General features: G+C 40.9%; 1 protein-coding gene across 1 annotated transcript in view; it reads left to right on the top strand.

Moving 5' to 3' along the window:
- The window catches only part of LAMA2 (laminin subunit alpha 2), a 614,367-nt gene that overhangs the window by 193,177 nt on the left and 404,455 nt on the right, over positions 1-16,735 (top strand). The window contains exon 4 of the mRNA XM_060114490.1: positions 15,969-16,211. Within this exon, the coding sequence (XP_059970473.1) occupies positions 15,969-16,211 (243 nt within the window). The remainder of the gene's footprint in view (positions 1-15,968; positions 16,212-16,735) is intronic.

Here is a 16,735-nt window from a genome sequence, read left to right as displayed (position 1 = left end):
TATCTGCAATTACACTTATCTATATACCTTTGTAAATATAAATTCATAATATTTCCCACCTGGAGTGATAGTCAATAAACTAGAATTGGTCAAAGCCCAGACTAATCAGAGACGATGTCTTGGCTGTTCCTTGCTATCCCAAGGTTAACCAGATGATCTCAGGAGAGAGGAGGCATTTGGGAGGCTTGGGCAGCAGTGATTTACCAACTACAGAAGTATTTCAGTATTTTAATTACCAGTATTTCCACAACTGTGCCTAAGACGCAAATACCATCCCTAGGTATACCATAGGATGGCTCGTGATTCTTCCCTTACTGCACACAGATAGAAATGCTCACATCCTAGTAAAGATCTCAAAAGACCAGCATCAGAGCTACGTGCCTTATGTGTTTTTTTTTTAACATCTTTATTGGAATATAATTGCCTTACAATGGTGTGTTGGTTTCTGCTTTAGAACAAAGTGAATCAGCTATACATATACATATATCCCCATATCTCCTCCCTCTTGTATCTCCCTCCCACTCTCCCTATCTCACCCCTCTAGGTGGTCACAAAGCACTCACCTGATGTCCATGTGCTAGGTGGCTACTTCCCACTAGCTATCTATTTTACATTTGGTAGTATATATATGTCCATGCCACTCTCTCACTTCATCTCAGCTTACCCTTCCCCCTCCCTGTGTTCTCAAGTCCATTCTCTACATCTGCAGTTTTATTTCTGTTCTGCCACTAGGTTCTTCATAACCATTTTTTCTTTTTAGATTCCATATGGTATTTATTTTTCTCTTTCTGACTTACTTCACTCTGTATGACAGTCTCTAGGTCCATCCACCTCACTACAAATAATGCAATTTCGTTTCTTTTTATGGCTGAGTAATATTCCACTGTATATATGTGCCACATCTTTATCCATTCATCGGTTGATGGACATGTAGGTTGCTTCCATATCCTGGCTATTGTATATAGAGCTGCAATGAACACTGTGGTACATGATACTTTTTGAATTATGGTTTTCTCAGGGTATATGCCCAGTAGTGGGATTGCTGGATCGTATGGTACTTCTATTTTTAGTTTTTTAAGAAACCTCCATACTGTTCTCCATAGTGGCTGTATCAATTTACATTCCCACCAACAGTGCAAGAGGGTTCCCTTTTCTCCACACCCTTTACAGCATTTATTGTTTGTAGATTTTTTGATGATGGCCATTCTGACTGGTGTGAGGTGATACTTCATTGTAGTTTTGATTTGCATTTCTCTAATGATTAGTGATGTTGAGCATTCTTTCATGTGTTTGTTGGCAGTCTGTATATCTTCTTTGGAGAAATGTCTATTTAGGACTTCTGCCCATTTTTGGATTGGGTTGTTTGTTTTTTTGATATTGAGCTGCATGAGCTGCTTGTAAATTTTGGAGATTAATCCTTTGTCAGTTGCTTCATTTGCAAATATTTTCTCCCATTCTGAGGGTTTTCTTTTTGTCTTGTTTATGGTGTCCTTTGCTGTGCAAAAGCTTTTAAATTTCATTAGGTCCCATTTGTTTATTTTTGTTTATTTCCATTTCTCTAGGAAGTGGATCAAAAAAGATCTTGCTGTGATTTATGTCATAGAATATTCTGCCTAGGATTTCCTCTAAGAGTTTTATAGTGTCCGGCCTTACATTTAGGTCTTTAATCCATTTTGAGTTTGCTTTTCTGTATGGTGTTAGGAAGTGTTCTAATTTCATTCTTTTACATGTAGCTGTCCAGTTTTCCCAGCACCACTTATTGAAGAGGCTGTTTTTTCTCCATTGTATCTTCTTGCCTCCTTTATCAAAAATAAGGTGACCATATGTGCATGGGGTTATCTCTGAGATTTCTATCCTGTTCCATCTATCTATATTTCTGTTTTTATGCCAGTACCATACTGTCTTGCTTACTGTAGCTTTGTAGTATAGTCTGAAGTCTGGGAACCTGATTCCTCCAGCTCCATTTCTTTTCTCAAGATTGCTTTGGCTATTAGGGGCTTTTGTATTTCCATACAAATTGTGAAATTTTTTGTTCTAATTCTCTGAAAAATGCCATTGGTAATTTGATAGCAATTGCATTGAATCTGTAGATTGCTTTGGGTAGTATAGTCATTTTCACAATGTTGATTCTTCCAATCCAAGAACATGGTATATCTCTCCATCTGTTTCTATCATCTTTAATTACTTTCATCAGTGTCTTATAGTTTTCTGCATACAGGTCTTCTGTCTCCTTAGGTAGGTTTATTACTAAGTATTTTATTCTTTGTGTTGCAATGGTAAAATGGAGTGTTTCCTTAATTTCTCTTTCAGATTTTTTTCATTAGTGTATAGGAATACAAGAGATTTCTGTGCATTAATTTCGTATCCTGCTACTTTACCAAATTCATTGATTAGCTCAAGTAGTTTTCTTGTAGCATCTTTAGGATTCTCTATGTATAGTATCATGTCATCTGCAAACAGTGACAGCTTTACTTCTTCTTTTCTGATTTGGATTCCTTTTATTTCTTTTTCTTCTCTGATTGCTGTGGCTAGAATTACCAAAACTATGTTGAATAATAGTGGTGAGAGTGGACAACCTTGTTTTGTTCCTGATCTCAGTGGAAATGGTTTCAGTTTTTCACCATTGAGAACGATGTTGGCTGTGGGTTTGTCATATATGGCCTTTATTATGTTGAGATAAGTTACCTCGATGCCTACTTTCTGGAGGGTTTTTATCATAAATGGATGTTGAATTTTGTATAAAGCTTTTTCTGCATCTATTGAGATGATCATATGGTTTTCCTCCTTCAATTTATTAATATGTTGTATCACTATGATTGATTTGCGTATATTGAAGAATCCTTGCATTCCTGGGATAAACCCCGCTTGATCGTTTGGTTTGATTCTTTTAATGTGCTGTTGGATTCTGTTTGCTAGTATTTTGTTGAGGATTTTTGCATCTATGTTCATCAGTGATATTGACCTGTAGTGTTCTTTCTTTGTGACATCTTTGCCTGGTTTTGGTATCAGGATGATGGTGGGCTCGTAGAATGAGTTTGGGAGTGTTCCTCCCTCTGCTGTATTTTGGAAGTGTTTCAGAAAGATAGGTGTTAGCTCTTCTCTAAATGATTGATATAATTCACCTGTGAAGCCATCTGGTCCTGGGCTTTTGTTTGTTCGAAAATTTAAAATCACAATCTCAATTTCAGTGCTTGTGATTTGTCTGTTGATATTTTCTATTTCTTCCTGGTTCGGTTTTGGAAGGTTGTGCTTTTCTAAGAATTTGTCCATTTGTTCCAGGCTGTCCATTTTATTGGCATATAGTTGCTTGTAGTATAGTCTCATGATCCTTTGTACTTCTGCAGTGTCAGTTGTTACTTCTCCTTTTTTATTTCTAATTCTATTTATTTGAGTCTTAAATTCTATTGTTTTAAGTTTGATTTTGTAGGTCTTTTCCTTTTCTTGTGTTTCCCGCCTAGAGAAGTTCCTTTAGCATTTGTTATAAAGCTGGTTTGGTAGTACTGAATTCTCTTAGCTTTTTCTTCTTTTTTCTTTTTTTTTTATTAGTTTCTGCTTTATAACAAAGTGAATCAGTCATACATATAGATCTGTTCCCACATCCCTTCCCTCATGCATCTCCCTCCCTCCCACCCTCCCCATCCCACCCCTCCAGGCGGTCACAAAGCACCGAGCTGATCTCCCTGTGCTCTGCGGCTGCTTCCCACTATTTATCTACCTTACGTTTGGTAGTGTATATATGTCCATGCCTCTCTTTCGCTTTGTCACAGCTTACCCTTCCCCTTCCCCATATCCTCAAGTCCATTCTCAAGTAGGTCTGTGTCTTTATTCCCATTTTACCCCTAGGTTCTTCATGACATTTTTTTTTTAATTCCATATACATGTGTTAGCATACGGTATTTGTCTTTCTCTTTCTGACTTACTTCACTCTGTATGACAGACTCTAGGTCTATCCACCTCATTACAAATAGCTCAGTTTCATTTCTTTTTATGGCTGAGTAATATTCCATTGTATATATGTGCCACATCTTCTTTATCCATTCATCTGATGATGGACACTTAGGTTGTTTCCAGCTCCGGGCTATTGTGAATAGAGCTGCAATGAACATTTTGGTACATATCTCTTTTGGAATTATGGTTTTCTCAGGGTATATGCCCAGTAGTGGGATTGCTGGGTCATATGGTAGTTCTATTTGTAGTTTTTTAAGGAACCACCACACTGTTCTCCATAGTGGCTGTACCAATTCACATTCCCACCAGCAGTGCAAGAGTGTTCCCTTTTCTCCACATCCTCTCCAGCATTTATTGTTTCTAGATTTCTTGATGATGGCCATTCTGACTGGTGTGAGATGATATTTCATTGTAGTTTGGATTGGCATTTCTCTAATGATTAATGATGTTGAGCATTCGTTCATGTGTTTGTTGGCAGTCTGTATATCTTCTTTGGAGAAATGCCTATTTAAGTCTTCTGCCCATTTTTGGATTGGGTTGTTTGTTTTTGTGCTATTGAGCTGCATGAGCTGCTTAAAAATTTTGGAGATTAATCCTTTGTCAGTTGCTTCATTTGCAAATATTTTCTCCCATTCTGAGGGTTGTCTTTTGGTCTTGTTTATGGTTTCCTTTGCTGTGCAAAAGCTTTGAAGTTTCATTAGGTCCCATTTGTTTATCTTTGTTTTTATTTCCATTTCTCTAGGAGGTGGGTCCAAAAGGATCTCGCTGTGATTTATGTCATAGATTGTTCTACCTATGTTTTCCTCTAAGAGTTTGATAGTGTCTGGCCTTACATTTAGGTCTTTAATCCATTTTGAGCTTATTTTTGTGTATAGTGTTAGGGAATGATCTAATCTCAAACTTTTACATGTCCCTGTCCAGTTTTCCCAGCACCACTTATTGAAGAGGCTGTCCTTTCTCCACTGTACATTCCTGCCTCCTTTATCAAAGATAAGGTGACTATATGTGCGTGGGTTTATCTCTGGGCTTTCTATCCTGATCCACTGATCTATCTTTCTGTTTTTATGCCAGTACCACACTGTCTTAATTACTGTAGCTTTGTAGTATAGTCTGAAGTCAGGGAGCCTGATTCCTCCAGCTCCGTTTTTCGTTCTGAAGATTGCTCTGGCTATTCGGGGTCTTTTGTTTTTCCAAACAAATTTTGAAATTTTTTGTTCTAGTTCTGTGAAAAATGCCAGTGGTAGTTTGATAGGGATTGCATTGAATCTGTAGATTGCTTTGGGTAGTAGAGTCATTTTAACAATATTGATTCTTCCAATCCAGGAACATGGTATATCTCTCCATCTATTTGTATCATCTTTAATTTCTTTCATCAGTGTCTTATAATTTTCTGCATACAGGTCTTTTGTCTCCTTAGGTAGGTTTATTCCTAGATATTTTATTCTTTTTTTTGCAATGGTAAATGGGAGTGTTTTCTTGATTTCATTTTCAGATTTTTCATCATTAGTGTACAGGAATGCCAGAGATTTCTGTGCATTAATTTTGTATCCTGCTACTTTACCAAATTCGTTGATTAGCTCTAGTAGTTTTCTGGTAGCATCTTTAGGATTCTCTATGTATAGTATCATGTCATCTGCAAACAGTGACAGCTTTACTTCGTCTTTTCCAATTTGGATTCCTTTTATTTCCTTTTCTTCTCTGATTGCTGTGGCTAAAATTTCCAAAACTAAGGTGAATAAGAGTGGTGAGAGTGGGTAGCCTTGTCTTGTTCCTGATCTTAGTGGAAATGGTTTCAGTTTTTCACCAATGAGGACAATGTTGGCTGTGGGTTTGTCATATATGGCCTTTATTATGTTGAGGAAAGTTCCCTCTGTGCCTACTTTCTGCAGGGTTTTTATCATAAATGGGTGTTGAATTTTGTCGAAAGCTTTCTCTGCATCTATTGAGATGATCATATGGTTTTTCTCCTTCAATTTGTTAATATGGTGTATCACGTTGATTGATTTGCATATATTGAAGAATCCTTGCATTCCTGGAATAAACCCCACTTGATCATGGTGTATGATCCTTTTAATGTGCTGTTGGATTCTGTTTGCTAGTATTTTGTTGAGGATTTTTGCATCTATGTTCATCAGTGATATTGTCCTGTAGTTTTCTTTCTTTGTGACATCCTTGCCTGGTTTTGGTATCAAGGTGATGGTGGCCTCGTAGAATGAGTTTGGGAGTGTTCCTTCCTCTGATATTGTTTGGAAGAGTTTGAGAAGGATGGGTGTTAGCTCTTCTCTAAATGTTTGATAGAATTCGCCTGTGAAGCCATCTGGTCCTGGGCTTTTGTTTGAGGGAAGATTTTTAATCACAGTTTCAATTTCAGTGCTTGTGATTGGTCTATTCATATTTTCTATTTTTTCCTGAGTCAGTCTTGGCAGGTTGTGAATTTCTAAGAATTTGTCCATTTGTTCCAGGTTGTCCATTTTATTGGCATAGAGTTGCTTGTAGTAATCTCTCATGATCTTTTGTATTTCTGCAGTGTCAGTTGATACTTCTTCTTTTTCATTTCTAATTCTATTGATTTGAGTCTTTTCCCTTCTTTTCTTGATGAGTCTGGCTAATGGTTTGTCAATTTTGTTTATCTTCTCAAAGAACCAGCTTTTATTTTGGTTGATCTTTGGTATCGTTTTTTTTTCATTTCTTTTTCATTTATATCTGATCTGATCTTTATGATTTCTTTCCTTCTGGTAACTTTGGGGTTTTTTTGTTCTTCTTTCTCTAATTGCTTTAGGTGCAGGGTCAGGTTGTTTACTCAAAATGTTTCCTGTTTCTTAAGGTGGGATTGTATTGCTATAAACTTCCCCCTTAGAACTGCTTTTGCTGCGTCCCATAGGTTTTGGGTCATCGTGTCTCCATTGTCATTTGTTTCTAGGTATTTTTTAATTTCCTCTTTGATTTCTTCAGTGATCACTTCGTTAATGAGTAGTGTATTGTTTAGCCTCCATGTGTTTGTATTTTTTACAGATCTTTTCCTGTAATTGATGTCTAGTCTCATAGCATTGTGGTCGGAAAAGATACTTGATACAATTTCAATTTAAATTTACCAAGGCTTGATTTGTGACCCAAGATATGATCTATCCTGGAGAATGTTCCATGAGCACTTGAGAAAAATGTGTATTCTGTTGTTTTTGATGGAATGTCCTATAAATATCAATTAAGTCCATCTTGTTTAATGTATCATTTAAAGCTTGTGTTTCCCTATTTATTTTCATTTTGGATGCTCTGTCCATTGGTGAAAGTGGGGTGTTAAAGTCCCCTACTATGATTGTGTTACTGTTGATTTCCCCTTTTATGGCTGTTAGTATTTGCCTTATGTATTGAGGTGCTCCTATGTTGGGTGCATAAATATTTACAATTGTTATATCTTCTTCTTGGATCGATCCCTTTATCGTTATGTACTGTCCTTCTTTGTCTCTTCTAGTGGTCTTTATTTTAAAGTCTATTTTGTCTGATATAAGAATTGCTACTCCAGCTTTCTTTTGATTTCCATTTGCATGGAATATCTTTTTCCATCCCCTTACTTTCAGTCTGTATGTGTCTCTAGGTCTGAAGTGGGTCTCTTGTAGACAGCATATATATGGGTCTTGTTTTTGTATCCATTCAGCCAATCTGTGTCTTTTGGTGGGAGCATTTAGTCCATTTACATTTAAGGTAATTATTGATATGTATGTTCCTATTCCCATTTCCTTAATTGCTTTGGGTTCGTTATTGTAGGTATATTCCTTCTGTTGTGTTTCTTGCCTAGAGAAGTTCCTTTAGCATTTGTTGTAAAGCTGGTTTGGTGGTGCTGAACTCTCTCAGCTTTTGCTTGTCTGTAAACGTTTTAATTTCTCCATCAAATCTGAATGAGATCCTTGCTGGGTAGAGTAATCTTGGTTGCAGCTTTCTCTCCTTCATCACTTTAATTATGTCCTGCCACTCCCTTCTGGCTTGTAGAGTTTCTGCTGAGAGATCAGCTGTTAACCTGATGGGGATTCCCTTGTGTGTTATTTGTTGTTTTTCCCTTGCTGCTTTTAATATGATTTCTTTGTGTTTACTTTTTGACAGTTTGATTAATATGTGTCTTGGCGTATTTCTCCTTGGATTTATTCTGTATGGGACTCTCTGTGCCTCCTGGACTTGATTAACTATTTCCTTTCCCATATTAGGGAAGTTTTCAACTATAATCTCTTCAAATATTTTCTCAGTCCCTTTCTTTTTCTCTTCTTCTTCTGGAACCCCTATAATTCGAATGTTGGTGCGTTTAATGTTGTCCCAGAGGTCTCTGAGACTGTCCTCTGTTCTTTTCATTCTTTTTTCTTTATTTTGCTCTGCATCAGTTATTTCCACTATTTTATCTTCTACCTCACTTATCAGTTCTTCTGCCTCAGTTATTCTGCTATTGATCCCATCTAGAGTATTTTTCATTTCATTTATTGTGTTTTTAATCGATGCTTGATTCATCTTTAGTTCTTCTAGGTCTTTGTTAAGTGTTTCTTGCATTTTGTCTATTCTATTTCCAAGATTATGGATCTTGGAAATAGAATCTTTGATCAGCTTTACTATCATTATTCTGAATTCTTTTTCAGGTAGACTGCCTATTACCTCTTCATTTGTTAGGTCTGGTAGGTTTTTATCTTGCTCCTTCACCTGCTGTGTGTTTTTCTGTCTTCTCATTTTGCTTATGTTACTGTGTTTGGGGTCTCCTTTTTGCAGGCTGCAGATTCGTAGTTCCCGTTGTTTTTGGTGTCTGTCCCCAGTGGCTAAGGTTGTTTCAGTAGGTTGTGTAGGCTTCCTGGTGGGGGGGCTAATGCCTGTGTTCTGGTGGTTGAGGCTCGATCTTGTCTTTCTGGTGGGCAGGTCCACGTCTGGTGGTGTGTTTTGGGGTGCCTATGGCCTTATTATGTTTTTAGGTAGCCTCTCTGCTAATGGGTGGGGTTGTGTTCCTGCCTTGCTAGTTGCTTGGCATAAGGTGACCAGCATTGTAGCTTGCTGGTCGTTGACTGAAGCTGGGTGCTGGTGTTGAGATGGAGATCTCTGGGAGATTTTCGCTGCTTGATATTATGTGGAGGTGGGAGGTCTCTTGTGGACCCATGTCCTGAAGTTGGCTCTCCCACTTCAGAGGCACAGCACTGACTCCTGGCTGCAGCACCAAGAGCCTTTCATCCACCCGGCTCAGAATAACAGGGAGAAAAAGCAGAAAGAAAGAATTAGTAGAAGAAAGATAGAGAGAGGGAAAGAAAGGAAGAAGGGAAGAAAGGAAGGAAGATAGAAAGAAAGGAGGGAGGAAGGATGGAAAGAGAGAAGGAAAGAAAGGAGGGAGGGAGGGAGGAATGAAAGCAAAAGGAAGAGTGAATGGAAGAAGGGAGGGAGGGAGGGAGGAAGGAAAGAAAGAAAGAAAGACAGGAGGGAGGGAGGGAGGAAGGAAAGGAAAAGAAGGTGGAAAGAAGAAGGGTGGGAGGGAGAGAGGGAGGAAAGAAAAAGAAAAAAGGAAAGGAGGAGTGGAGGGAGGGAGGGAGGGAGGAAAGAAAAAGAAAGAAGGAAAGGAGGAGCAGAGGGAGGGAGGGAGGAAGGTAAGGTAGGAAAAAAAGAAAGAGCAGGTAAAGTAAAATAGAATAAACTATGAAATATAGTAGCGTTATTAAAATTAAAAAGTAATTATTGAAAAAAAAAACGGACCGATAGAACCCTGGGACATACGGTGGAAGCAAAGCTATACAGAGAGAATCTTACACAGAAGATTACACATACACATTCATTAAAAGAGAGCAGGGGTAAAAATAAAAAATCTTGCTCTCCAAGTCCACCTCCTCAATTTGGGATAATTTGTTGTAAAAAGAGGAAAAGGGCGAGAAGTCTGAAATCTTGCTCTCTAAGTCCACCTCCTTAATTTGGGATAATTCGTTGTAAAAAGAGGAAAAGGGGGGAAAGTCTTAAATCTTGTCCTCAAAGTCCACTTCCTCAATTTGGGATGATTCGCTGTCCATTCATGCACTCCACAGACGCAGGGCACATCAAATGGACCGTGGAGCTTTAATCCGCTGCCTCCGAGGCTGCACAGAGAGATTTCCGTGTCTCTGCTCTCACAGCTCCCGGTTCTCAGCCTTGGGCCTGGCCCCGCCTCTGCGCGTAGGTCGCCGGAGGGCGTCCGTTCTTCACTCAGACAGGACGGGTTTAAAGGAGCCGCTGATTCGGGGGCTCTGGCTCACTCAGGCAGAGGGGAGGGAGGGGCGCGCAGTGTGGGGCGGGCCTGCGGCGGCAGAGGCCGGCGTGACATTGCAGCAGCCCGTGGCGCTCCGTGCGCTTTCCCGGGAAAGCCTTCCCCGGGTCCCGGGACCCCGGCAGTGGCGGGGTGCACAGGCCCCCCGGAAGGCGGGGCGGACAGTGACCCGCGCTCGCACACCGGCCCGGCGGCGGCGGCGGCAGCAGGAGCCCCAGCGTCCCACGCCCGTCTCCGAGGTCCGCGCCTTACCCGCGGCTCGCGCCTGTCTCCGGCGCTTCCCCAAGCAGCCCTCTTAATGCCCTCTCCTCGCGCACCAGGAAACAAAAGGGAAAAAAGTCTCTTGCCTCTTCAGCAGCTCCAGACCCTTTCCCTGGACTCCCTCCGGGCTAGCCGTGGTGCACTAACCCCTTCAGGCTCTCTTCCTGCCGCCAGCCCCAGTCCTCTCCCTGCGCTCTGACTGAAAGCCGATACCTGAGCCTCAGCTCCCAGCCCCGCCCACCCCGGCGGCCGAGCAGACAAGCTTCTCGGGCTGGTGTGTGCCTGAGGGCACCGATCCTCTGTGCCAGAATCTCTTCGCTTTGCCCACCGCACCCCTGTTGCTGTGCTCTCCTCCGCTACTCCGAAGCTTTCCCCCTCCGCCACCTGCAGTCTCCGCCGGCGAAGGGGCTTGTAGTGTGTAGAAACCTTCCCTCCTTCACGGCTCCCTCCCACTGGTGCAGGTCCCGTCCCTATCCTATTGTCTTTGTTTATTCTTTTTTTCTTTTGCCCTACCCAGGTATGTGGGGAGTTTCTTGCCTTTTGGGGGGTCTGAGGTCTTCTGTCAGCGTTCAGTAGGTGTTCTGTAGGAGTTGTTCCACGTGTAGATGAATTTCTGATGTATCTGTGGGGAGGAAGGTGATCTCCGCGTCTTACTCTTCCACCGTCTTCCTCCGGGCCCCTCTTAGCTTTTTCTTGTCTGTAAAAGTTTTAATTTCTCTGTCGAATCTGAATGAGATCCTTGCTGGGTAGAGTAATCTTGGTTGTAGGCTTTTCCCTTTCATTGCTTTAAATATGTCCTGCCACTCCCTTCTGGCTTGCAGAGTTTCTTTTGAAAGATCAGCTGTTAACCTTATGGGGATTCCCTTTTATGTTATTTGTTGCCTTTTCCTTGCTGCTTTTAATATTTTTTCTTTGTATTTAAATTTTAATAGGTTGATTACTATGTGTATTGGTGTGTTTCTCCTTGGATTTATCCTCTATGGGATCTCTGTGCTTCTTGGACTTGAGTGACTATTTGCTTTCCCATATTAGGAAAGTTTTCAACTACAATCTCTTCAGATACTTTTTCAGTCCCTTTCTTTTTCTCTTCTTCTTCTGGGACCCCTATAATTCGAATGTTGGTGGGTTTAGTGTTGTCCCAGAGGTCTCTACTACTGTCCCCAGTTATTTTCATTCTTTCTGCTTTATTCTGCTCTGCAGTAGTTATTTCCACTATTTTGTCTTCCAGTTCACTTATCTGTTCTTCTGCCTCAGTTATTCTGCTATTGATTCCTTCTAAAGCATTTTTAATTTCATTTATTGTGTTGTTCATCATTGTTTGCTCTTTCATTCTTCTAGATCCTTGTTAAACATTTGTTGTATTTTCTCCATTCTATGTCCAAGATTTTGGATCATCTTTACTATCATTACTCTGAATTCTTTTTCAGGTAGACTGCCTATTTCCTTTTTGTTAGTTTGGTCTGGTGGGTTTTTACCTTGCTCATTCATCTGCTGTGTGTTTCTCTGTCTTCTCATTTTGCTTAACTTACTATGTTTTATGTCTCCTTTTTGCAGGCTGCAGGTCTGTAGTTCCCGTTTTTTTTTGGTGTCTGCCCCCAGTGGCTAAGGTTGGTTCAGTGGGTTTGTAGGCTTCCTAGTAGAGGGGACTAGTGCCTTTGTTCTGGTGGATGAGGCTGTGTCTTGTCTCTCTGGTGGGCAGGACCACGCCCGGTGTTGTGTTTTTGGGTATCTGTGAACTTAGTATGATTTTAGGCAGCCTCTCTGCCAATGGGTGGGGTTGTGTTCCTGCCTTTCTAGTTGTTTGGCATAGGGTGTCCAGCACTGTCACTTGCCGGTCATTGAGTGGAGCTGGGTCTTTTTTTAAAAATATATTTTTATTTTATTTATTTTTGGCTATATTGGGTCTTCATTTCCATGCTCGGGCTTTCTCTAGTTGTGGAGAGCGGGGACTACTCTTCATTGTGGTGTGTGGTCTTCTAATTGCACTGGCTTCTCTTGTTGCAGAGCATGCACTCTAGGCACTTGGGCTTCAGTAGTTTTGGCACGAAGGCTCAGTAGTTGTGACTTGTGGGCTGTAGAGTGCAGGCTCATTAGTTGTGGTGCGTCAGCTTAGTTGCTCCTCAGCATGTGGGATTTTCCCGGACCAGATCTTGAACCCGTGTCCCCTGCATTGGCAGGCAGATTCTTAACCACTGCACCACCAGGGAAGCCCAAAGCTGGGTCTTAGCATTGAGATGGAGATCTCTGGGAGTGCTTTTGCCATTTGATATTACATGGAGCTGGGAGGTCTCAGGTGGACCCATGTCCTGGACTCAGCTCTCCCACCTCAGAGGCACATTCCTGACACCCAGGCGGAGCACCAGGACCCATCAGCCATATGGCTTAGAAGAAAAGGGAGAAGAAAGAAAGAAAAAGAAAGAAAGAAAGAGAGAGAGAGAGAGAGAGGTAGGGAGGGAGGGAGGGAAGGAGGGAAGGAGGGAGGGAGGAAGGGAGAAAATAAAAGAAAAAGAAATAAAATAATTTTTTTCATTATTAAAAATTTTTTAAATTAAAGTGTAACAAAAAAAGAAAGAAGAGAGCAACAAAACCAAAAAGCAAATCCACCAATGATAACAAGTGCTAAAGACTATACAAAACAAAACAAAACAAAACAAAGGACAAACATAACCCTAGGACAAATGGTAAAAGCAAATTATACAGACAAAATCACACAAAGAAGCATACACATACACACTCACAAAAAGAGAAAAAGGAAAATATATATATATATCTATACATTAAAAAAAAAGGAAGAGAGCAACCAAATCAGTAAACAAAACTACCAGTGATAATAAACTCTAAATACTAAACTAAGATAAACATAAAACCAGAAACCAGTCTGTCGCATATAGCAAACCCCAAGTCTGCAGTTGCTCTCAAAGGCAACTGCCTCAATTTTGGGATGATTCATTGTCTGTTCAGGTATTTCACAGTTGCAGGGTACATCAGGTTGATTGTGGAGATTTAATCAGCTGCTCCTGAGGCTGCTGGGAGAAATTTCCCATCCTCTTCTTCGTTCACACAGCTCCTGGGGTTCAGCTTTGGATTTGGCTCTGCCTCTGCATGTAGGTCACCTGAGGGCATCTGTTTCCACCCAGACAGGAGAGGGTTAAAAGAGAAGCTGAGTTGGGGGCTCTGGCTCACTCAGGCCAGGGGAAGGGAAGGGTACAGAGTGCAGGGCGAGCCTACGGTAGCAGATGTTGGCATGACGTTGCAACAGCGTGAAGCATGCTGTGTGTTCTCCCGGGGAAGTTGTCCCTGGATCACGGGACCCTGGTAGTGGCAGGCTGCACAGGCTCCCAGGAGGGGAGGTGTGGATAGTGACCTGTGCTTGCACACAGGATTCTTGGTGGCTGCAGCAGCAGCCTTAGCATTTCATTCCCAGCTCTGGTGTCTGTGCTGATAGCCATGGCTTGCGCCCGTCTCGAGCTCATTTAGGTGGTACTCTCAATCCAGTCTCCTCGCGCACCCCGAAACAGTGGTCTCTTAGGCAGTTCCAGACTTTTTTCTGGACTCCCTCCCAGCTAGCTGTGGCGCACTAGCCCTCTTCAGGCTGTGTTCATGCAGCCAACCCCAGTCCTCTCCTGAGATCTGACCTCCGAAGCCCGAGCCTCAGCTCCCAGCCCCCATCCGTCCTGGCGGGTGAGCAGACGAGCCTCTCGGGCTGGTGAGTGCTGGTCGGCACCGATCCTCTGTGTGGGAATCTCTCCGCTTTGCCCTCTGCACCCCTGTAGCTGCGCTCTCCATTGTGTCTCCGAAGCTTCCCATCCTGCCCCGCCACCCACCGTCTCCGCCAGTGAAGGGGCTTCCTAGTGTGTGGAAACTTTTCCTCCTTCACAGATTCCTCCCCGAGGTTCAGGTCCCATCCCTATTCTTTTGTCTCTGTTTTTTCTTTTTTCTTTTGCCCTACCCAGGTACGTGGGGGAGTTTCTTGCCTTTTGGGGAGTCTGAGGTCATCTGCCAGCGTTCAGTAGGTGTTCTGTAGGAGTTGTTCCACATGTATCTGTATTTCTGATGTATTTGTCGGGAGGAAGGTGATCTCCATGTCTTACTCCTCTGCCATCTTGAAGGTCTCCTGTCTTATGTCTTATATATCAACCTTTCGTATTTTTAAATTCAATCCCTTAAAGTGTACCACAGACAGTGTAGATGCATTCCTGAAAGTCTCATATCAAAACTATGTAGCAGATAAGGTTTATTTTCAGAACATTCCTTTCAAGCTCCCTTCTAAGCAGACCCTTAATCACATTTTAGAAGATTTGTCCTCCAGTTGTATCCTTTCAATGACCCCAATCACCCAGAGCTTAGGGTTGACAAGCTCCTTGTACCTAGCTGAATTTACTAAAAAGAACATACACCACTGCTTTATTATTAGTGTACTCATTATATATCTAATTATTATAATATATTATCAATTCATAGATGGTGGGACAATAACTTAAAGTAGCTTGTATCTACCTTTCTACCCAGGACATTGCAAATAAATTTCATTCAGTAATGTTTGTGCATTGTTCTTTTGGACTTTTGGATTGAATTGGTAAAGACACACATGGACCATCACAAAATATCCAGAATATTTATTTTTTACCTCTTCAAATATTATGTAGATTTGAACAAAAAGGATTGCCATATTCCACTCAATTGTCACTCTGTTGACTTACAGTCACTTGATGGCTTTATTTTCCTTTTCTTTAACACACGTTTACCTCTTATACAGAAGGTACAGAAACCCTTCATTGAATACATTCCAGTTTCAAACAGTTGTCTGCATGTACTAGAATTTCCTCTCCATTATTTTCTATTTGGGGATGTAAAGGAAATGACATTTATTGAGTATTTATAGCCAAGCCTTTTGCTAGGTATTTTTCATACATTATCGCATTTAATCTAAATTGTCTCTCAGTAGGGTACTTACTGTACTTATTATTGACCCTAATTTGCAGAAAAGGGAGCTAGGAGTTGACACCAAGGTCACAGAAATGCTGGGACCACAATTTGAATACAAGATTGTGCCTCTGAATCACTATGTTGTTTTTGCTGTACCACAGTAACGGATGGTACTTGTCTGAGGATTAGGTGACATAAGTAACTGTTTTCTAATCTATCAAGCACTATCCACACATGGAATTTCTAACTCATATATTATAATTTCCAACAGAGTAAGGTGAGTAAATTGGTATGTAATAAATGCTTTAACTGATTGTGATTATAATAGAACTTCAAGAATTACATGAAGTGATGTTAATGAGTTATTAGAGAACTAAAATCCACACAATGGAACATCTCTTCTTAGCCAAAAGGTATAAAATATGAATATGTAACAGTAAAAATATTTTTAGAGAACATCATAGGGTTATGGAATAATATCTGAATAAAATCTATTGTGGCCTTAAGTAGGCCTTATATTTGATATGTAATAGTGAGAACCCTTTGGAATTCAGAGTTACATGTTGTTGTTGTCACTCTTCCTCAGGTGTTCCAGATTGCGTATGTGATTGTGAAAGCAGCTAATTCCCCTCGGCCTGGAAACTGGATTTTGGAACGCTCACTTGATGATGTTGATTATAAGCCCTGGCAGTATCATGCTGTGACGGACACAGAGTGCCTAACACTCTACAATATTCATCCCCGCACTGGACCACCATCATACGCCAAAGACGATGAGGTCATCTGCACTTCATTTTATTCCAAGATACACCCCTTAGAAAACGGAGAGGTAAGATGAGAAAACTCACCCTCAGTGTATTTAAGGTGGCAAAATAGGCCTGTCATAAAAACTTGAATATATCAGTCATAATGTCAGGGAGATTTTAAAATAGGATTTAGCAGAAGTGCATTTTAAATAACTTATTAAATAAAAAGGAAAAACTGAAAGTGATTAGAATTTTAACTGCCTTCCTCTAGTGTGTTATCTCCCGTTTCCAATAGCGATCAGAGAAGAGGAAATGGGCTTAAGTTGGAAAGTCAGTAATTAATTTTAAATATAAAGAGACTTTTCTAACACTGTGGTTTGCTAGTAATTGGAGGGGGATTGAGAGCTTAAAAGAAGGCCTAGATCTGTGTGTACTCTGGTCTGAAGATGGGGACAAAAGAGGTAAATTTGGGAAGAAATATAATTCACCTGAAGGACCTACAGAGAAGGAAATTTTGTCAGTTTTTGTATGTTTTTCTGCTGTCACCACATAGTGCTGCAGTGGGGTTTCTTTCCGTTGTTCAGGCTTTGCTTATTATATGCTTAAT

This window comes from Mesoplodon densirostris, chromosome 12, assembly GCF_025265405.1.
Source record: "Mesoplodon densirostris isolate mMesDen1 chromosome 12, mMesDen1 primary haplotype, whole genome shotgun sequence".
NCBI classification, from domain to species: domain Eukaryota; kingdom Metazoa; phylum Chordata; class Mammalia; order Artiodactyla; family Ziphiidae; genus Mesoplodon; species Mesoplodon densirostris.
Note: the sequence above shows the minus strand (reverse complement) of the source record. Positions and strands in the feature narration are given on the sequence as shown.